This window comes from Narcine bancroftii, chromosome 9 (assembly GCF_036971445.1).
Source record: "Narcine bancroftii isolate sNarBan1 chromosome 9, sNarBan1.hap1, whole genome shotgun sequence".
Lineage (NCBI taxonomy): Eukaryota > Metazoa > Chordata > Chondrichthyes > Torpediniformes > Narcinidae > Narcine > Narcine bancroftii.
The window spans coordinates 40,192,175-40,214,150 of record NC_091477.1 but is presented as its reverse complement, the minus strand read 5'-3'; the positions used below and the strand labels follow the sequence as shown (position 1 = coordinate 40,214,150).

Here is a 21,976-nt window from a genome sequence, read left to right as displayed (position 1 = left end):
AGGCACACCATCCACTTAATTGTAAAGTCAAGGCTTCAAGTCCGGTATACTGGAGGGCAGGGTTGTGGATGCAAAGAATGGAAAAGGCAAAGAAATTGCATTAGTAGTAATACTTGTTATTGGACATAGGAACTCCAGAAATGCTTTTTTTTCATGAATTCCAATTTACCCTGTTAATTATGATTTGTGAGTAAATTACGGTGATTAAAGAGAACCTCTTCAACTGAGTCTGCATTTCACTGACTCTACACAAAGCCCTGGAACATCTGGACAGCAAAGATGTAGATATCAGGATGCTCTCTATCAACTACAGTTCAGATTTTCCTCAAGATTTTTGATAGGATATCTCATGGAACAAGTAGGTCAACCGAAAGCTCATAATGCAGAGCCCCCTCAAAACTGATCAGCAAACTCCAAGACCTGGAACTCAACACCTCACTGTATAATTGGATCATAGATTTCCTCACCTCCAGACCACAATTAGTAAAGATTGGCATGAACTTCTCCACAATCTCCATCAGTACCACAGGGCTGTGTTCTTAGCCCCCTGCTCTACTCACTTTAAACCTATGACTGCGTAGCTCAGTATGACAATAACTTCAACGACAAACTTGCCGATGATACCACAGTAGAGGGTTGTATAAGGGAAGGGGATGAGTCAGCTTACAGGATGGAGATAGACAACGTGGCTGAATGGTGCACCAACAACAACCTTGCACTCAATGTCACCAAAACTAAGGAGCTGATTGTTGACTTAAGGAAAGTCAGAGGTACATAATCAAGTGATCATTGGTGGGGGATCAGAGGTGGAGAGGGTGAGCACATTAGGTTTTTGGGAGTCACTATCTTAGAGGATTTTTTCTGGACCCAACACACTAATGGCACAGTGAAGAAAGCAAGTCAGCACCTCTACTTCCTCAGGAGTTTGCTGAGGTTTGGTATGACATCAAAACTCTGGCAAATTTCTACAGATGTGTGTGGTCTGGTACAGGAACACCAATACCTCTGAGCTAAAGCCCTCCTAAGGTAGTGGACACAGCTCAGGACATTACAGGCCAAACCTTCCTCACTATTGAGTACATCTGCAGGGGACGCTGGCATCAGAGGGAAGCAGCAATCATTAAAAACCCAGCACGCTCTGTTCTCACTGCTCCCATCAGGTGCAATAAGACTTGTACCACCAGGTCCAGGAACAGCTACTACCCCTCTACCATCAGACTCCTCAACAACAAACTCAATCAGAGACTCTTTTACGGACTCTTGCTCATGCACTTTATTGATTTTCTTTGCTCTCCCTGTAATGCACAGTTTGCTTACATTCATTGTCTGTTTACTTTTCTTTTGATTGCTTACATGTTTACACTGTGTGCAGTTAATTTTTTTGCATTACCAATTAGTGATAATTCTGTTGCACCTGCAGGAAAAAGGAATCTCAGGGTTGTATGGGATGTCATTTTCTCCGACAATAAATCTGAAATCAAGTGTAATTGCCAAACGTGTTGGAGACACTCACACAGCATCCAAAGGAAGTTAGGGGGTAACCAACATTTCTGTACATTTTTATCTGAGTTTAGTTTTTCAGCTGTCGTCTCAAAAACAGAAAACAGATATCTTTACAAGAATTTCAATTTCCTTTACAATTGTGATCAATATAAAAGAGGCATTGGCAAAAGAATGTCCCTGTAATGCGATGGATTATATCTAAGGATTGTAATACAAGAATGAGAGATTGGGGATGGGTTGCTTTAATAAAACGACAAAATAAGCGTAGAAAAATATCTTTGGAGCCTTGTCATTTTGCTGCAAATGTTGGTTTTTCAAGAAGAAATAGAGCATTAATTTGTATTCAGAATGAAGCTGAATTCAAACATTAAAAATAAAAATAAGAGCAAAATAGAAATGGTACCAATGGGAGAAAGAGAAATTGCCTTTAATTTGTGGAAAACCACATCTGTGAATTCATAGTAAAGAACAATGGAAAAACAAGAAACAAACTTCAAAGTTTTAACCTTAACAGGTGTGTATTTCACATATGAATGAATTCAATTTACTTGGAGAATATAATGCTGACTTATAGTACCAAGAAAAAAAAAACCAAAGAAGAGCTTTATAGTAGAAATCCATTTCTCTAATCCTGACAAAATTTACAAGAGCCAGACAGTATAAACAGCAGTTCCACCATATTGCAATAATGTAGTCCTTCCATGTCAGTTCTTGAACAAATTTTGTATTGAATTTTTAGTTCATCTTTTGTTGCCCAGACAATCAAGACATTGAAATGATCTGAGACTGAAGAAATGTGTATTATTGTCCAAGGAAAGAGGCCATAGGATCTTCAGGTCTCTGGCGTTTCATTCGATATGCCTCCATTTCTTCTTCTGTGGGCTCTTTTGTTTCATACATACTGTTGTAACCTCGTTTGCGTTCGTCAATTTGCAAAATGTGTTCAACCTGCTTCAAACGAGCTTCCTCAGCAACCAAAGCCTAAGCCAAGGAAAATAAAAATTATTTTCATCTATATGCTTCACCTATAAACCTGAAAGTTGAACATTTAATTTCTAAAATATGCAATCAAGGATAAGTGTATAAATACAAATGTGAACATGAACTAGATGTGTATTTTGATTGAAAATTAATTATGTTTTTTAAAACTCTCACATATATTCAGCAATAAATATATTTACTGAGGTTAAAGCAAAGTTTCCCAGCCATTAAGCTCTGAGAAATTGAAAAAATATGGATTTAGTAATTTGGATTCTTGTTTTAGATGTGGGTTAAGTACTGGAATCTTTTTGCACGCAGTTTGGTCTTGTGATAAGGTAGAACCATTTTGGGAAAAGGTTAGATTGGTTTTGGATAAATTATTTAAAATTAAATTACCATTAGATCCAGTGAATTTTTTGTTGGGTTACACGGTTTCTTTGACTGGATTGGGGTTGTTAAGTTTCAAATTGCATTTCTTCATTTGGTGTTATCTGTGGCATGAAAATGTGTAGCAATTACTTGGAAAGACAATGTAGAGATTAATATAGTACGTTGGCATAATGAAGTGAGATCTTGTATTTATATGGAAAAAAAATAACAATTTACATGCTAATTATTTTTTGTTAAAATGTGGTCGCCTTACTTGGAATATATGGGTTTGGAAATATATTAAAATATTGTATATGTTTTATGATTTTTTTGGCTCCCCTTATGGGGGCTGGCTGAGGGGAAGGGGGGTTTATTGTATTATATAAATATCTTTTTTTTTTCTATTGTTGTTATTGATTTTACGTTGTTTTAAAAGTTTTTAAATAAAGTTTTTTAAAAAATTATCTGAAATTTTTATTCATTGGAATGAAAATTGCCCAGATATCTGCAGATTGATCAGAAAATAGGAATTACAAAAATCAAATCAAATTACAGACAAGTAAAACAAGGAATTCAAAATAAACTTTATTTAAATGTCATCTTTTATACACTGGAAAAGTTTCCTACGAAAAGCATCAGTTCTGAGTGGTACAGCAGGCATTTCCTCTGCAATTAGTCATAAACTTTAAATACCAAGGGGAAAAAAATGGAAATCCCTTCAAATGCACTCCAACATTAGACCACGGAGTCCTGTGTCAGAGTAAGACCTTCAAAGTTTCCCAGCCATTAAGCAGAAAAATCTGCACTCAGAATCAGTTCTGCATTGCCTTTCATTTAATTAAAAGTAATTAAGTTAGTTTCAGGGAGTTTACAAATTTTTAATTTATTGAGTTGACATGCATTTCTCAAGAGTTCTCTAGAGTGCTTAATTTGTTTTTGAAATATTTTACATATATAAAATTCAAGTGCTGGTAGTTTTGACAGCTGGTTCGCCTGAGGACAGGACATGCCAAAGTCAAAAGATTTTTGTGGCCATTTCTTGAAATTTCCAACCAGAAAGCAATGCAGTACATGGAACCTTACTGATCATGTTGGAGATGACTTTGTACAGTTTGCCAGTGTCGTCCTAGTGCTGCCAAGAAATTCCACGGTCATGGTTCATTAATGACAAAATTTATCACTGCTATCATATCCACCTTCAAAAAACAGGCCTTTTCGCCCAACTGATTAATACTGGACAAGTTGCCAAACTGAGCTAGTCCCATTTGCTTGCATCTTAAGCATTCATCTCCAATTGTTTCCAATCCATGTACCAGTCTACACATCTTTTCAACATTGAACTCGCTTCTACCACGTTTTCTGGTACCTGGTTCTGTACATCAACACCTGTGTGAAAAAGATGCCCCTCTTGTGTCCCATAAATATTTTCCCTGTCACCTTAAATCTAGGCCCTTTAGTTTTAGGCTCTCCTACTCTGGGAAAAGAGACTATGACTGTCACATTTGTGGCCCAAAATGTGAAGTTAATAAAACATTAAACACAAGTTTATCAGGTAAACTTCTCAGTGGCTTTTTATTCTCCGGTTTCCTTTGTTCTCTTGCTTGTGTTCTTATCTCTCCCTCATACCACGTGACTTCCGGTACATCTCATACATATTCATTATCATGACATCCCTCCTTTAATCAGAAATAAACTTTACCTTCACTTACCAATATCCCTCGGAAACATACAAACATCGTAACTAATCGTAATACTATAACTCAACTACATAAAATTTACTTCCTACAGCACTCATACATGCACTTTATGATATAAGATTAAATACTGTCCCAAAGTTCTTATTAAAACTATAGCACAAAGTCTTCGTATCGTTTGGGCGCTTTCCGGTTTCGTTTCGGCCTGCCTGCGATATTGTCGTCGCTTCTCGGTTGTTCACTATCGGCGTCGGAAACACTGCTCGCCACGGCTTCGGGTGTTTCTGGCGCTCTAGTCACTTCATCAGGAGTGCTGGTAACTGCCTCTGGAACATCATCAGCTCTCTCAGTTTCTGCATCTCGTATTGGCCTTTCAACCTCTTCGCTCGATGTATCTCTGGACTGGTACCTTTTTACACCTGAGACATTTCTCTTATACAGGACTCCAGTCGGAGACTTGACTGTCACCATACGGCCACTTCTGGATACGACAGTATAGGGTTGATGGTAATAAGGTGTATCTAGCTTACCACCAGTTTCATGCCTCACTAGAACATTATCTCCTGGCATGATGTCTGAGTACTTGGCTCCACGTTTCGAATCTGTGTACAGCTTTGCTGCACCTTTCTTTTCAGCATCGTGGTCCCTCATCTCCTGGTCGTCTCGGATTTCCTTAATTTCTGGCATTTTTGTGCGGATTTTTCTCCCAAAAAATGCTTCTGCAGGACTTTTTCCAGTAGTTGCATGAGGCGCTGCTCGATAGACAGCCACATAAGATAGCAATGCTTCTCGCCAATTTTGTCCTTCTGCGTGTGCAATTCTCAATCGTTTTTCAATGGACTGATTTTGTCTCTCTACTTCTCCATTGGCTTGCGGCCATTTCGGAGTTACTTTATGATGGTGGATACCTGTGGTCCTCATGTATTCCGCAAATGTCTCTGAAATGAATTGTGGACCATTGTCAGAGTATAATGTAACAGGTAATCCATATCTTGCGAATATCTCTGCTAACGCTTGAATTGTTTTTTCAGTGGCTGTGGACTTCAACACCACGTACTCATAGTATCTGCTGTAGTAATCTATCACTACCATAATTGATTCACCCGTCGGTAAAGGTCCAAGAAAATCAACAGCTACGTCGATCCATGGTCCTGTCGGAAGTTGCGTATTCCGGATCGGTTCTGACGGATTACTCCTACTTGTGATTTGACATCCGTGACAAGTTTTAACAAATTTCTCCGTCTTTATCACAACTTGGCCACCATACCTTGGTCCTGAGGTTTTGCTTGGTACCAACAATACCTTGGTGTCCTTCATGCGCTAAGGATACGATCTTCGGTCTCAATCTTTGCGGAATCACCAATCTGCAACCTCTCAATACACACTGTCCGATGCAACAAAGTTCGTCTCTAATGGGAATGTAAGCCTTGTGAGTACACTTGTCCCATTGTCCACTCTGTATGCATTCTCTTACTTCCTTGAGTTCTGGATCACGTTCGGATTCTCTCTCGACTTCCTTCGTAGTCACAGCTTTCGGTGTCGACTGAATAGCTACGAAGCGTACAAAGCTCTCTGTTTCTGTTCCCAATTCTGACTTGGATTGTGGACCACCAACCTTCACCAATCTGGACAGCGGATCAGCAATGTTTGTTTTCCCTGCATAATGGATTACTTTATATTTGTAGGGTTGTAGTCTGAGTACCCATCTCTCTATTCTGGCACATGCTTTGGATCTAGGTGCATAGATCACCTCTAATGGCTTATGATCTGTGATGAGTTCAAATTCAATGCTGTATAAATATGCATGGAACCTCTCACAGGCCTATACAAGTCCGAGTGCTTCTTTCTCTGTCTGAGAGTATCTTCTTTCCACATCTGATAACGATCTGCTGGCATAGGCAATGATTCTTGGTCCTCCATCATGCATCTGGACCAACACGGCTCCTAAACCAACCTGGCTGGCATCCGCTATGACTTTGGTTGATGCCGCTGGATCGTAATATCCAAGAGTTTTTGCATCTGTCAGGCTTTGCTTCAGCGCTGTGAACGCTTTCTTCTGCTCAGATCCAAAATGAAATGGTACACCTTTCCTGGTTAGTTTCCTTAGTGGTTCTGCCACTGTAGCGAAATTAGGAATGAACTTTGCACAAAAATTGACCAATCCCAGGAAACTCCTCACCTCTGTTGCGTTCTGAGGTGCACGTGCCTCTGCAATAGCTTTCACCTTGGCCTCTGCAGGGTTTAGTCCTTCCCGTGTAAGTCTGTGTCCCATGAAGTCCATTTCTGACACACCGAACTGGCACTTGTTTCCATTCACGGTAAGGCCTGCCTCCTGTAGTCTAGATAGTACACGCCTCAACCGTTTGTCATGCTCTTCCTTCGTTGGTGCATGGACTATGATGTCATCAGAAATGTTGGCAACTCCAGGAATGCCTTGAATCACTTGATGGATTTCATACTGGTAGATCTCCGAAGCTGCATTAATTCCAAATGATAGTCTCTTGTAACGATACAATCCACAGTGAGTCACAAATGTTGTCACATCTCGGGAACCTGGATCCAGCTCTAATTGATGATAGCCCCATTTCAGATCAATTTTTGAGAATACCTTGCTGGTAGTTAGTTCTTGAAGTATTTCCTCCACCGTTGGTATAGGGTGTCGTTCTCTAATTATAGCTTCATTGGCCATTCTCATGCCAACACATAGTCTTATGTCACCCTTTGGTTTGGGCACAATCACTACGGGACTGATCCATTGTGTCGAATGTTCCACCGGTTCAATAATGTCTTGTTCGATCAATTCTTTAATTTTGGCTTCGACTTTCCCACGAAGTCCAAACGGAGTTCTGCGCATTGGTTGTGCCTTGGATTTGACCGTTTCCTCTACCGCTAGCTTCAATTGTCGACCTTTCAGCTTCCCTCTCCTTGGAAGACTGCGGGGAATTCTTGCTTCATATCCTCGTATGACTGAATTGAATTGACACAAGCTCCAATATGAAGTATTGCCAGGTCTTGCGCTGTGCTTCTACTCAACAATGGTTCTCCCCTCTCTTCTATGACCATAAACTCTGCTTCGGTGTACTTATCTCCAGCTTCAACAGTTGCAGTAAAACATCCAATGGTCTGCAATGGCTTGGTTGCTGTGTATGGATACAGTTTCTTGGAACACTTCTTTGAGCTACAGATGATCTTTTTCCTTTTCAACTTCTCCCATAAATGTCGATCAATCACATTACTGTCACTGCCTGAGTACAATGACCTGCACTGTCACTCCACCAATGATCACTGGGACCTTCTCATGATGTACTTCATTCAACGTAAATTGGTAACAACTCTGTTCCTCCTGGGTATCATCATCGTCACCGTCTATCTGGCGAATGGTTTCTTTCTTTCCAGGATACTGCCTTTGGAGAGCTTTGCCTTTGGAAGTTGTACTCTTCCTCTTCTGGTCTGCATTGGACTTGCTTTTGCACTTCTTTGCAAAGTGGTCCTTACCTCCACACTTTCTGCAAACTTTGCCTTTGGCCGGGCAATATGGGTCTTTTCCAAAGTGACCTCGGTTTCCACATCGATAACACTCCACGTCCTGTGTCGACGTATATCTTGGCTGGTTATGGCGATGTGAGAGCCTCTTAATTTGCTGGCTTGAGTGTCTTTCAGGGTCATGGTATGAAATTGCCCTTCAACAGCCTCTAATGCAGCAGCAATGGTTAAAGCATCGGTGAGTTCCAACTCACTCCCTCTTTCCAGTAGACGTCTTCTGAGTTTATCTGATCTGCAGTGCTCTACGACTTGATCCAATAATTGGTTGTCCAAATCAGCTGGCATGTAATTGCATCCAACAGCTAGCTGGCGTAGTCTCATCACGTACTGAGCAATTGTCTGGCCATCTTCTTGTCTCGTTCTCCGAAACAAATGGCATTGAAATGTAGCATTCGGTGTCACTACATAGTGTGCATTTAATGCATCTACCGCTTTCTGGTACTCATCCTTTCTTCCAGTATTCAAAAGTGTCTTAAATGTTTCCCGAACTGAGGGTCCTGCAGTAAAAAGAAGTAACGCCCTCCTCTGCGCTTTTTGTTCAACTGTACCGGTATGTAGAAATAGGCCACGACTGTCGGCGTAGGATTCAAATTCTTCCAGCCATGCCTTCCACTTCACACTTACAGTGCTTGCATCACCCGTTGGGTCAAAATGAGCAATTCCACTATGTGTTAGAAAGTCACCGTCTGCACCAGCCATGAGGAAATATTCCAGCCCCAAAAGTAGAGTCACAGAGAAAATACTTATCACCTTGAAGTTGACTGTAATCCTCTGTAATCTTGTTAGTCTTTAATTTTCTTCAAGCTTCTTTCATCCTCGTCGCCAATGTCACATTTGTGGCCCGAAATGTGAAGTTAATAAAACATTAAACACAAGTTTATCAGGTAAACTTCTCAGTGGCTTTTTATTCTCCGGTTTTCTTTGTTCTCTTGCTTGTGTTATCTCTCCCTCATACCACGTGACTTCCGGTACATCTCATACATATTCATTATCATGACAATGACCATTCACCTTTTCTATGCCTCATGCTTTTATATACCTCTATAAAGTCACTCCACAGTTTCCTACACTCCGGGAAAAAAAGTCCCCGACTTTTCAGCCTCTGCTTATAATTTTAGTCATCGAGTCCCAGTAACATCCTTGTGAATCTTTTTTGCACCTTTGTATTGCTATGAAAAGAATTACACAGAATTCCCCAAGTGTGGTCTCACCAACATTATCACATGACATTTCAGCTCTTTTACTCAATGCCCTAATTGATGAAGGCATGCATATCAAACATTTTTCACCACTTTCAGTACCAAAGGTCTCTTTATTCTCCAACACCCTTCAAGGTTCTGGCATTTATGCAAGTCCTACCCTTGTTCAATTTCCCAAAATGCAACACCTTGCAGTTGTCCAAGTTGAATTTCAGCTGCTTTTGCTTGACTCACTTTCCCAGTTGATTTAGATCCTGTTGAATTCTTAGAAAATGTTCTTCACTGTCCACTGGACCACCAATTTTGGCATCGTGCATGAAATTACTAACTGTGATGCCAACTATATTCTCATTCAAGTAATTAATAGATATGATAACAGTGAACCCAGCACTAATTCCTGTGGCACACCAGCCGTCAGAGGCCTCTAATCTACTATTACCCTCTGAATTCTACTACCAAGCTAATTTTGTATCCGATTGGCTGGCTCACCATGGATAGCACATGATCCTTTCAGACCAGCTTACTACACAGGACATTCACATTGTCAATATCTACCAATCTTCTTACTCACCTCTTCAAAAAACTCAAATACATTTGTCGTTTCTGGATCCCCACATGCACAGCCATGCTGATTAATTTTGATAATTCCTTGCCTTTCCAACAGCAGGTAGAACCTGTCTCTTGGAATACCCTCAACATATCCTTGAAGCCCTTCTTAAATAAAGACATAACATTATGCACCCTACCATTTTCCAGTACCTTATCAGTGGCTAATGAAGATACAAATATCTCTGACAGAGCCCCAGGAACTCCCCACAATGTCCTTGGATACACTTGATCTGGACTCGGTTGTTTATCCAGCTTCAAGTGCCTGAAGACCACTTTTTTGTAACGTGGACATATTTGAAGACATTCGTCTTACCTTCCAAGTTCCCTAGCTTCTATCACCTCATGTGACTCCTCATATAGATCTTCAAGAATATCTATTCTCTCCCTAATTATGAGTTTGCTTTTGACCTTGTATTCTCTTTTTCTTTATCTGCCAAACCCACTCATCCTTTTTTAAGCCCTTCCGACTTCACTGTCAAATGTCCCTTAATATGAAAGGGATTCATTTAATCCCAATTTCCTGATATTTGCCTTCCCCTTTTTCCTGACACACAGGCACATACAAAAGGTTAGCCAGCCAACAGGGATTAGAGAGTGGACATAAAAGAGACATCTTCTGGTTGGATCAGTGCTGGGGTTTCAATGTTTTACAATTTATGTAAATAACTTGAATGAAGGAGTGGTTGCTGAATTAGATGATTGTACAAAGGTAGGTAGGAAAGCAAATTATGAAGAACACAAGGAGGCAACAAAATGGATATAGATAGAAGTGTTGGTAAATGCATGTGACATGGGAAAATGTGAAATTCTCCATTTTGGGAGAGAACATTTTTAAAAAAGCATTTTATCTAAAGGAGAAAAAATTGCTGCTGAGATGCAGGAGGATCTGGGATGTCTCGTCACATTAAAAATATGTAGCATTTTCAAGATACAGCAAATTTACTGTTTATTTTTGGGGAAATATAGAGAGATTATGTTTCAGTTACATAGGGCATTGGCAAGATCACACCTGAGCATTATGGATAGAATACTTAAAGAATGTCAATGCTTATAAAGCAGTTCCGAAAAGATTCACAGGTGGTCTTATGAGGAAAAGTTACATGAACCTGCCAGTGTTCCCAAGGGTTCTTAGCAGGATGAATGGGGAGAAGATATTTCCAGAGATCCAAAATAAGCGGACAATGGTTCAAAATAAGTTGTGACCCATTCCAGACAGCAATGAGGTGGCATTTTTCTCTCAAAATAAGTTGTGATCCATTCCAGACAGCAATGAGGTGGCATTTTTCGCTCAAAAGAATGAGGGTTTCTGGATTCTAAAAGGGGGACGGAAGCCATCTTCAAATATTTTTATGACTGAATATATAAATTTGTGAAAAGCCATGGGGAGAATGGTTACTGCAAATAGACAATGACCATCAGATCAGCCATGGTTGCCTTAAATGACACAATAGCCCTGCTTCTGATTTTAATTTGTGTTTGTTAGTACCGTATTTTACAAACGAGGCACCACCCCCGCCCGTTATATGTGGTCACTATATGACAATATTTTTTATTGGAAGAAAGCGCACAATAGCAAGCGTGGGAAAGTCGAACTGGCAATTTATAGTGGGCGTGGGAATGAAAGAATGTGCATAATTTATAGCAGCCATTTATTAATTTATGGTGGAAAAGGCACACTGGCAATTTATCGTGAGTGTGGGAATACAATAGTGGCAATGAATGTACGCACACAATTTATAGAGGCCATGGGAAAGACGCAATTTATAACGAGCATGGGAATATTACAGTGAGCATGAGAATATAATAGTAGGCACAATTTATAAAAGGGGTGGGAAATTTTGATCTTTGTACTGAATGCCATGGTGTTCCTATAAATGGGACATTCTGGCAAGGGCACAGCACCTTGTCAATGTTAATTGCCCAGACCCATCCCTGAGGGAGGAGCTTAACATGTCAAGTGTCTCTGATTTGAGACCACATTAGAATTAAAAACATGCTTAACTCTGAAGCCCGTCTTCGATCTATTGAATTGATTCCTCTCCAAAGCTTGTTAATGTGTTGCAGCAGGATATCAATTATATAATGGGCGATTGGCCCCTCTGGGTGAACGTTAACTGTGGCAGATACTGGTATGTGCTTTGTCTCATGTCCCATTTAAATACAAGTTGCTTTCATCAGTCAGAATTTAGAATACTACACCCCCGTGCGTGTGTGCATTATACAACAATATTTTTACACCATTTATGATTTTCAGCATGTTATATGTGTGTGCATGTTATAGGAACAAAAAATACACTAATAGATTACACACCTTATTTAATTTTTCTTTCTTTTTTGCATCTTCATCTTCACTGTCTGAGCCATGACTTTTCTTATGCTTTTTCTTTTTCTTCTTCATGTCTGCTTTAAGCTTTTCTTTATGTATCTATAAACAACAATTAAATCTGCTGTTACAATAGTTTCTATTTATTATCTGGATGTGGGAATTTCAGGGAAGACCTGTATTTATCATCTTTCCCTAAAGGATTCAAAGTATTTATTCTAATGTATTGATCATTAAATTATTTCAACACACAACTTCCAGATCTTGCACACCCAACTCTTCAGGTGGAAATAAAAGAATAAAGTTAAGTATCACTGAACATCATGTGATTATGGTTGAAGAGAACTGTCCTAATAATGTGATCCAATAATGCAATTGATTATTACAAACCAGTTTATTAAATTGTCACAAGGGAAAATACTCTGTCAACAATTTGGAATTGCAGATCTCTCTCACAAAACAATAACAAACCCTGTGCATGGGCCTTGTAATTGTCCATCAGAGAGCATTCTAAAAAGATGGACCAAAGCAAATGCTGCAATTCTGCAAGCTTTCCCTAGAATCATATTGATATTTTTGCTGATGTATGATTCTTAGTTCCAAATATTTCAATAATGAACTTGAAGATTTACTAGTTAGTAATGGTTTGTCTTTTTGCTCTCAATTCATACTTCACTGCAGCAGAACTTTACTAATGTGATCCATGTTGACATCTTTCTCCTCTTTCTGTCATATGGCAATCACTTTTGATCTTTAACCATCTGCTAGGGTTTAGGATAATATCAATTGCTAAACTAATGCCACAGGAATGGTTAAACAAGTCAGACAATTTCATTTGAATAATCAGAATCACAAATGGCATAGGGCAAAATGTGGCAATAGATGATTTTTATTCACACGTGAAGATGGCCATAATCTTGCTACCTTTTTGCAATAACAATATTGCAATAAGGCACAAAGATTTCTCAATCTATTCTTGTATGATGTGGTAGCCATATAACCGACACGATCAGACACCTTTTGCATTGGTCAAGATGCAACTTTCATCAGCTTAATGACTAGGAATGTATTTCTCAAAATTAACTTACCTTTAACCAGAAATTGATTCACAATGACTTGATTAACATAATTATTTTAATGTATAAGGAAGTCCATCTACAGAACAATTTCATTGGATCTAAATATACCTGCCAACCCATCTCAATATTCAAGATGACATCCTCATTAGAAGTGGCAATCAAGATTTTGCAGGCTTTAAAATCGGCAATTCATAAACTGATATTTTCATATCATTGCTTAATTTAAAAAAGTTTAATGTTCCATTAGCAGTCCATTATAATCGTAAACAATAAAATTAAAAAAGATACTTGCCTCAACTAATGTTTTTGGAATGGACTCATTTGCCTCCTGGGTAGATTCTGGAATTTCAGGGAGACCGCTGGAATTATCCTCCTGCTACAATAAAAATAAAGAACAGAACATTTCAGACAATACTTCAGTTGTTTATTGGTTTCAAAAGTTGTCTACAGTTAAAACTACTTGTGTAAAGTCGATCTTGTGTAAAAGTTGCCCCTCATTTATGGCCAAAAAAAATCTGTAATTTTCCATAATATCTCATCTGCCCGCGGGGTGGAGCTTCCAAAGCCTTGAACGTGGAATCTCACCTCGGCCCCAGCCACCTGCTAATCAGAATTCCTGATGCATCCAACAATGCAGTTCTTACTGTGGTCCTGGCCTCCCACATGGCAGAACGTGTGTTTTGATGCACAGTCGCTGTATTATTACTTTAATTCATTATGATTTTGCTCTTTATTCATTTAGAGATCATTTGAACTTACGCTATTGATATGGTATTTTGGATTCTAGTGTGAATTTCAGCCCCTCAAAAGAAGTATCCACGTATTATTTGACCCCATAAATTTAACATTAAGAAATGGTAACCAAAATTTGACTTTTACATGACTACATATAGTACAACACCTAAAAATTTCAAAAATAGATTGATACATTGAGATTTTTTGATATAAGCAGAAACAAAATTCAGCTTTAAGATACTCTAGTATTAAAAAATGCTATTTCAGTATGTATTTTTGGTTTCAGTCCTTCAGACCATTCTTTAACATGAAGGGCAACACAAAAGGCTCGAATTTATTTCATCTACTGGATTTATCACGTTAGAGAGAGAACACACCAGGAATGATGGGGGGATGGGCTAACAGCAACCAGAGGTCGAGGTTAATGCCATCAGTTGGAGGGTGGCCAAATAGAATACAAGGCATTGTTCCTCCAATTTGCAGGTGGTCTCAATCTGGCAGAGCACAAGACCATGGATGGATGTCAGCAAGGGAATGGAGTTTCCATTAGACCCACCACTCCACCCCCCCCCCCGCCATCTTTCCCTAAGTCTCCTTTCCTCTTAGGTGTCTCTCTCTCTCTCCCCTTTGCCCTATGTCTCCTTTACCCCAGCTTTGCTTCCAGAGTCCACCCTCCTCTCCCTCATTCCTCAACTTTTCTCTCTCCTGGCCTCCTCTCTATATCCAATTAACACTTTTTGCCTGTACTACTCTCCTTGCCCTTCTTTTAATTCAAGCACCTGCCAGCTTTTTAACTCATACCTTGAAGAAGGGCTCAGACCCAAAATGTCAGTTATATATCATGACCTATTGGGTTTGTCCAGTATTACTGTGTTTTAACTTCATTCCCAACTCCTTTTTAAAACAGAAGCAAGCACCCTCTACTGGTTGATCCAGGGCCTCAGGTCCAAGCTTAAAAGTTTTTATATCACTTACTGGATGAGAGTATCAATGGTGTGTCAATTATTTATTCTTTCTTAATTACTCAATAAACTAGTAATGAACTACAGTACCTTTGTGATCCATGCAGAGTGACTGGGTTAAGGAACTGCATCTTCAAACATCAGGATGACGCAACAACTTAAAAAGTGACAGGTTAAGGGGTTCTCCACACCAATTACCCTTTAGGAAGTAGAAGTCACTGGTCTTGGAAGCACCATCAAGAAAACGTCACCAGTTACTGGAATATGTTTTAGTAGATACAGCAAAAGTTTTAGTAGATACTAAATGTTTTAGTAGATACAGTGTGAAGTGGAGCAGAGGGCTCCAATAGAGCACATACTCAGATTTGGATGATTTTCGCCTACTTGCTGCACTCATCAAAGCACATGGAAAGTATTCCATCAAATTCCTAACCAGTAAATGTCAATTGGAAATAGCTTCCCTTACACATATGTTTTGGTCCTGTCCCTCTTTACAGAATTATTGGAAGGAAATTTTTTCCATTATATCTACTGTTTTGAATATTGATTTACAACCACATCCCATTACTGCAATTTTTGGATTACCTATGATAGATTTGACTTATTTATCTCTTCCTGCGGATCGTATGATTGCTTTTCTTACACTAATGGCTAGATCTATACTATTGAATTGGAAGGAGGTTAATCCTCCCACTGTTTTCCAATGGTTTACCCAATCTATACTATGTTTAAATTTAGAGAAAATTAGAAACTCTGTCTATGAATCCCCTTCTAAGTTTGAGTTAACCTGGCGACCATTTATTCAATATTTTCATTTGTGGTGAGTTGATCTGGCTCTGTTTTCTTTCTATGATTATGTATGATAATTGGGCTGTAAGATGAGATCGGAGTGATCGGCGTGGTTTAGCTATATCTGTAGGTTTTTTTTTTAAGTTTTTTTAATTCAGATTTGTTTTTTCTTCTTTTTTGGGGTTTTTTTTTCTCTTTTTTCATATATTGTTATTAATTATTTTTTTTTAGAGATAGTTCACACCCTAAACTGATCTAAAATTTTTTTTAATGATATATTTTTATTCTGTAATATTATTGTTTAATATCTCTGTATTAATTCATTACTTACTATGTATTTTTTATATCTCTTTGAACTGTATGTGTTTATAAATTATAATAATAATAAAAAGATTGAAAAAGAAAATAAATAAATAAATAAATAGATAGATAGAAAGTTTTCCTAACCAGTGCCTTGCTGATGGTAGACAAGTCTAGGAGGGTCAAGAGCTACTCCAAAAATCATATTAAGCACTGGGTTGGTCCAAGAAAACTCCAGTGATGCCAACAATTTCAACAGTAATGCTTTTGAAAATTAATAGGAGATTATTAAACACTCTGATCTGGAACTGGCCATTGACTGACTGGCCAATGTATGACAAATGCTGATTGATAACCTGACACTACTTTTCATCCATTGAACAACTTTTATTCTCCAAGGAATCACATGCAGCTGAGCACCAGTAAAAATTCCCAATTCTGTGATAATGTTGGCAGCTGAGAATGGGCAAAAGTCACAGCCGCAGGAATCTCCTTCCCTTGGTTTGAAATGAGTGGAATCCAAAAAACACTCATTTTTTTTGTGTCAGGTACAATTCCACATAACTATAGGTATGCTTTCCTAGATTCAGATTTTCCTAGTGATCCCCTATGCCATGTTAGGTCAGATGACAATTTCAAGAACAGATTATTGCCAAGGGCATTGCCCGTGGTAATTGACGTTTTCGGGATAAATAAAGGTAGGCCAATAGTGTGAAGACAAGTGCCAGATTGGATGTCCTGCATATTGGACAATTTTTCACTTCAGTGGGTAGATTCCAACATTGTAGTCAGTTTAATAAGAAACACTGGAAGTTATAAAACTTCAGGGCAAAAGGCACAATGTTGTTTACACTGAAACCAATGTGCTTAACTATTGCCTCAAGGCAAGTTTCTGCACTACTTGGGGTCATCAACAATGACCACCTCAAAGTGGTCAAGCCCAATGGTCCCCCTGCCTAATGGTACTATTAACATCAAAATAGCTAACCCACAAAATCTTAACTAGATCAATCACCTCAGCTACATAGTTGCAAGAGTAGTTCATGTGCCTTGGGATGAACAATCCTATTAATCTGTTTACAATCTACAAGAGCCAACTGAGGGCATTACAATATTATTTTCCAAATTTCCTTGATGTCTCTCTAAGTGTTGGATAATGTTTTCTACCATTATTCTCTTCCAATCTGTTGAATTTAGAAAGGTTTTGGTAAAGGCTAATATGAAAGATTAAAACTTGATTCCTTTTAGTCAGTGTCAGGAAGATGAAATAAATAACATGAATGAAAAATAAACAAGTACTTACAGTAATCTGCTTCCCTGCTTCACCAGTACAATAGGAGGTTTTGATAAATGAGTGGCAACATTTGTACCCCCATTTCCCATCATTCCAGTAGGACCCCCATACAGACTGCAAGCAAAATGAGAAAAAAGTTAAATGAAAATCCAACAAACAGATTCAGATTTATTGTCAGCATACATGCATTTAATCACATCAACTGTGAGATTCTTTTTCCTGCAGGCAAGGTAGAACTACAACTTATTGGTAATGCAAAAACAGTGCACAAAATATACGTGTAAACAAACAGAAATGTAAACAGATAAAGAAATGTACATAAACTGACTCTGCAATACAGAGAAAATTTAAAAAAAAACATCAATAAGGTGCAAATGAGTCCCTGATTGAGTTTGTTGTTGAGGAGTCCTGATGGTGGAGGGGAGAGCAATAGATTTTGAAATATGCATAGACTAAAGAACAGGACATTTGGCCTATGTGTCTGAGCAGAACACGGCACCAAAATTACACTGAAACTCTGCTCTTTGTAAATGACACATATCCCTCTATTCACTGTATATTCATTCATATATCTAGAAGCCTCGATTATTGTATCTGCTTCCACCAGTACCACTTGCAGCCAGTTCCATGCACGTACTGGGACGTGTAAAACAAAAACTTGCCCCGCACATCTCCTTTGATTTCTCCCTGCCCAACTTTAAATTCATTCTCTAGTATGTGACAATTTTACCTTGAGAATAATGTGAAGGAACTACATTGGTCTCGTATTAAATTACTTTTTTCAAAACAAAAAGCTGGCTTGTTTTCTAAGCAATAATTATGGCTGAGTCCAACATTAAAAACTCCCTTCTATTCCATGAAACAGAGAACAACACTTTCATGATATAATAGGAATATTTGTGAAAACTAGAGGATAATATCAACTGATGCAATTTCTGATCGCTTTGGAAAAAGATACAAAGAAAAGTAAGTCAACTAAGGAGGGTTGGTTGTCATTGCTTCAATTTCAGGATTTCTGCATTAATTTATGGGGAAACTCTAAGTTTGACTGAATAAGGTAGACTTGCCCGATTTACTACTCAAAACCACTGTCCACCTACTATAATTAAATAAATGGATCACATTTCTACGTAGGTTTTTCATACTCATTGATGTATTATTTGTATTTCACCCTCTCCTCACACCAAATAACTAATAACACTGTGTGGATTAACATTCAGCATGGTCTAAGTCTAGATATTAGTTGGTATTCATGTCAGTGCCTCAAAGCAGTATCCAAGGAAAATGCACACCCATGTACTGCACCAACCTGCCTCAATGGATAATAGGGTGGTGAGTATATGGAACATGCTGACAAAGGATGTGCTTGAGGAAGGTACGACTGCAACATTTAAGAAAAAAAATTGGATGGAAATATGGATAGGTTTAGATGGATATGAGCAAAACACAGGCAGGTGGGACTAATGTGGGGTGACACTTTGGCTAGCGAGGCAAGTTGAGGTGAAGGGCCTGTTTCCATGCTGTATATCCATAACTGTCTTGTCAGCCATGACTGATTTTACTTGTACTATCTTTGTCAATGAGTTCTAAATCACTTCCAAATTAAATTTTTAAATTTAAATTAAATTTTAAAACTTAAATTTAATTTTAAAAAATAATTTACACATACTGCACGATAACAGGCCATTTTGGCCCACAAATCCGTAAAGCCCAATTTACACCCAATTAACCTACAACCAAGGTACATTTCGAACAGTGGGAAGAAACAGGAGCCCCCGGAAAAACCCATGCAGACAGGGGAGAATGTACAAACTCCTTACAGACAGCATGGAATTCAAACCCCAGTCCTGATCCCTGGCACTGTAAAGGTGTTGCGCTGACCACTATGCCATCCTATGCCAAACATAGCATTTTAATTTTTTGTTCATTGTTTTATTACATGATCGAAAGGACTCAGCACCTAGTCAACACAAACAAATTTTCTGGATAATTATTGCATTGCTGTTCACTGAACCTTGCAGTTCATACAAATTTTCTATTAAACACAGATGCTGAAAGATTTTCATTCACTAAATGCTTTTGAGTACTTCAAGATCATAAAATGGTCCTACTTCTATATACATTTTCTTCATGTCTATTGCAAAGTGGTCTTAATTATTACATCATCTACAAAATGCAAAATCCATTGCAATAGTTTTCAGGTTAACAGGAGACAAAGTACTGGGCAAGAGTTTTTGTGAGGTGAATGATCCAACATTGAGTGGAGAAATCAAATGGTGGATAGGAGAGAAGCAGAGGGCTGCTTGATTCCCAGTGAAAAACAAATTCAATCAAAATAATTATGCAAATCTTTGAAAAATCAAAGATGAAATTTTAACCACAACAAATTATCGCATACTTCGAAAGATCCAGGACGGAGTAGTTCTAATATCAAGATTCAATTACTTACACTGTGGTTACCAATCAGGACATCCTCCTCATACTTGGACTTTACAACTGCTTTCTCTTGACCCTTTAAGACAGCACCATGCCTTGAATATTCTAAATAATCCTCCGTCTGAGCGAGCAGCAATTCCCTTGGTGGGACATTCAGGTGTTCCTGGCCTCCATACTACAATGATAGGATGACATGGGATTTCAATTTAAAAACAATTTCCAGAGTACCGCAGACAGATGATCACTGCACCATGTCGTTTATAAAAATGATCAGATCTTCATACAGCTATTCCCATGGCTTCACATAAAGAAAGATGACTTGTACACCAAATTCATTATTTTCAGTGTTTAAAAGTGCTCAATTTTGAAAGTACAACTTTGTGCAACGTTATAATTTAAGTCCCACTGTACCTTCTCCAAAATGCTTCCTTTTTGTTGTTTCTCAAACTCTTCTTTCTTAACTTTGAAGGACTGATGAAGGACTTCAAGCTTTGTAGGATCAGCTTGGAGGTGAACCTCTGAACCTTTTTCATAAGCCTCCCAAGCAAACACTATTTAAAAATAAAGCGGTGATAGCACAATTATATGAAGAAAGCAAAAGCCTTGAAATCTTTGAAATTCAAGTATTAGATGGCTTACACTGTGTCTGTGCCATTCTGACTGTGTCGCCTGTGTAACGCACAAAGTTATCTCCGGCATAGCCAACTCTAGAATAAATAGACAGAAGAGAATAAATATCTTTTCAATGTTGCATCATATATAATGAAGTATGTGACTCCCTGAACACCTTTCACAAAGCTAAGGGCATACCAAAACTTTCCCCAGTCAATGTATTATTTGGAAATACAATCTCAGCTGCATTGCTATAAACCCTATTAAAAAAAAATCATAAATGCTGCTTATTTTATATTGCAAGGTTTCCTCTCACTCAGTTGTGATGTGCGGTTTTATTATAAAAGCTCGAGTCAATATGGCAATAGTTATAACACTTTGATGACAATGCAGATTTTAATCACTGTACTCATGAATGATGACCAGCACTTACAATGTACCTCACTGATGACAAAAGAAACTTCAATGTTTGTACTCCATACCCGGAAGCCCCCTTAGTATCAACAGATCTCCACAGTGTCATCAGTTCCACATGCAATTATTTAATTAACCCTTTGGACTTTGGTAACGTCTTCACCAATCACAGATGCGTTTGATGCAATTTTTCTGCTGCCTTAATGCTGCGTTCAGGACAATTCACAATTCACTCTTAAAAAAAAAGGACCAGGAAGATGGAAGTGTTCGTTTTTGTCACACCACCACAAAATCTGTAGTCTCACCACCAATTCCAGACTGAATTTTAGCGACATCAAACTGTGCTTCCAAAATTACACCTTCTTGAACTAAACTTTTTTCTCTCATTGCAACATCATATTTGCTCCTGCTATTCCTGCCTAGATCTTCAACTATCTCATCATCTCCAGTATCAGCTATTCTAATTGATGGCCAACTTCTATCTTTCATAAGCATCTGCACATGCTGCTGGTACCCTATCCTGCATTCACTGAGCTCAATGAAATAGATCCATCTATTTAATTTCTTTCACAAGTTTCTAGGTTCTAACAGCCTGATTATTGTCCAAAAACCTAGAGTATGGCCTACTTCCAATCCACTCAGAACCATGCCTTCAGCAATCGTGGCTGCCATTTCCTTGCCATCTCTTTCAACTTTCTTATGACTAATTCTCCCTTTATTAACTAAGATCAAGCCATCCTAACAAATTCTTTGACTTGCTAACATTTTTGATTTTGTAGCCTCCTGGAATTTACATCCTGACTAGAATAACATTCAAACCAGGATTTACTTGATTTTAATGTACCAAGCATTATGATCAGAGCTATCTCAAAGTCCAAATACACCTCATCCATTGGCTCTCCCTCATAGATTACCCAAGTTACACCCTCAAAATGTTCCAGTTGAATTATAAAGCACTATTTGCCTTTGTGTACACTTTGATCTTATTGCTCCTCTTCAAGTGCTTGCTATATTTTATAATAAACCTTCTCATTCACACTCTTGTCTGCATTTGAAATAAGCTACCAAAGGAATCTATACAGCATACAATCATGAATGCTGAAGACATTGGGACAGATGTATGGATAAGGATTG

The 21,976-nt window shown here is 38.4% G+C and overlaps 1 protein-coding gene across 3 annotated transcripts in view; it reads right to left on the bottom strand.

Annotated features, from left to right (window-relative positions):
- Window positions 1–1,914: 1,914 nt before the first annotated feature.
- Window positions 1,915–21,976, bottom strand: part of slu7 (SLU7 homolog, splicing factor) — a 53,492-nt gene continuing 33,430 nt past the window's right edge. For all 3 annotated transcript variants that reach the window (XM_069898865.1, XM_069898864.1, XM_069898866.1), the window contains exons 10-16: window positions 20,456–20,523; window positions 20,228–20,367; window positions 19,830–19,991; window positions 17,390–17,494; window positions 13,593–13,676; window positions 12,210–12,323; window positions 1,915–2,484 (exon numbers count right to left, since the gene is read on the bottom strand). In XM_069898865.1, coding sequence (XP_069754966.1) covers window positions 2,305–2,484; window positions 12,210–12,323; window positions 13,593–13,676; window positions 17,390–17,494; window positions 19,830–19,991; window positions 20,228–20,367; window positions 20,456–20,523 — 853 coding nt within the window. In that variant the 3' untranslated portion in view covers window positions 1,915–2,304. The remainder of the gene's footprint in view (window positions 2,485–12,209; window positions 12,324–13,592; window positions 13,677–17,389; window positions 17,495–19,829; window positions 19,992–20,227; window positions 20,368–20,455; window positions 20,524–21,976) is intronic.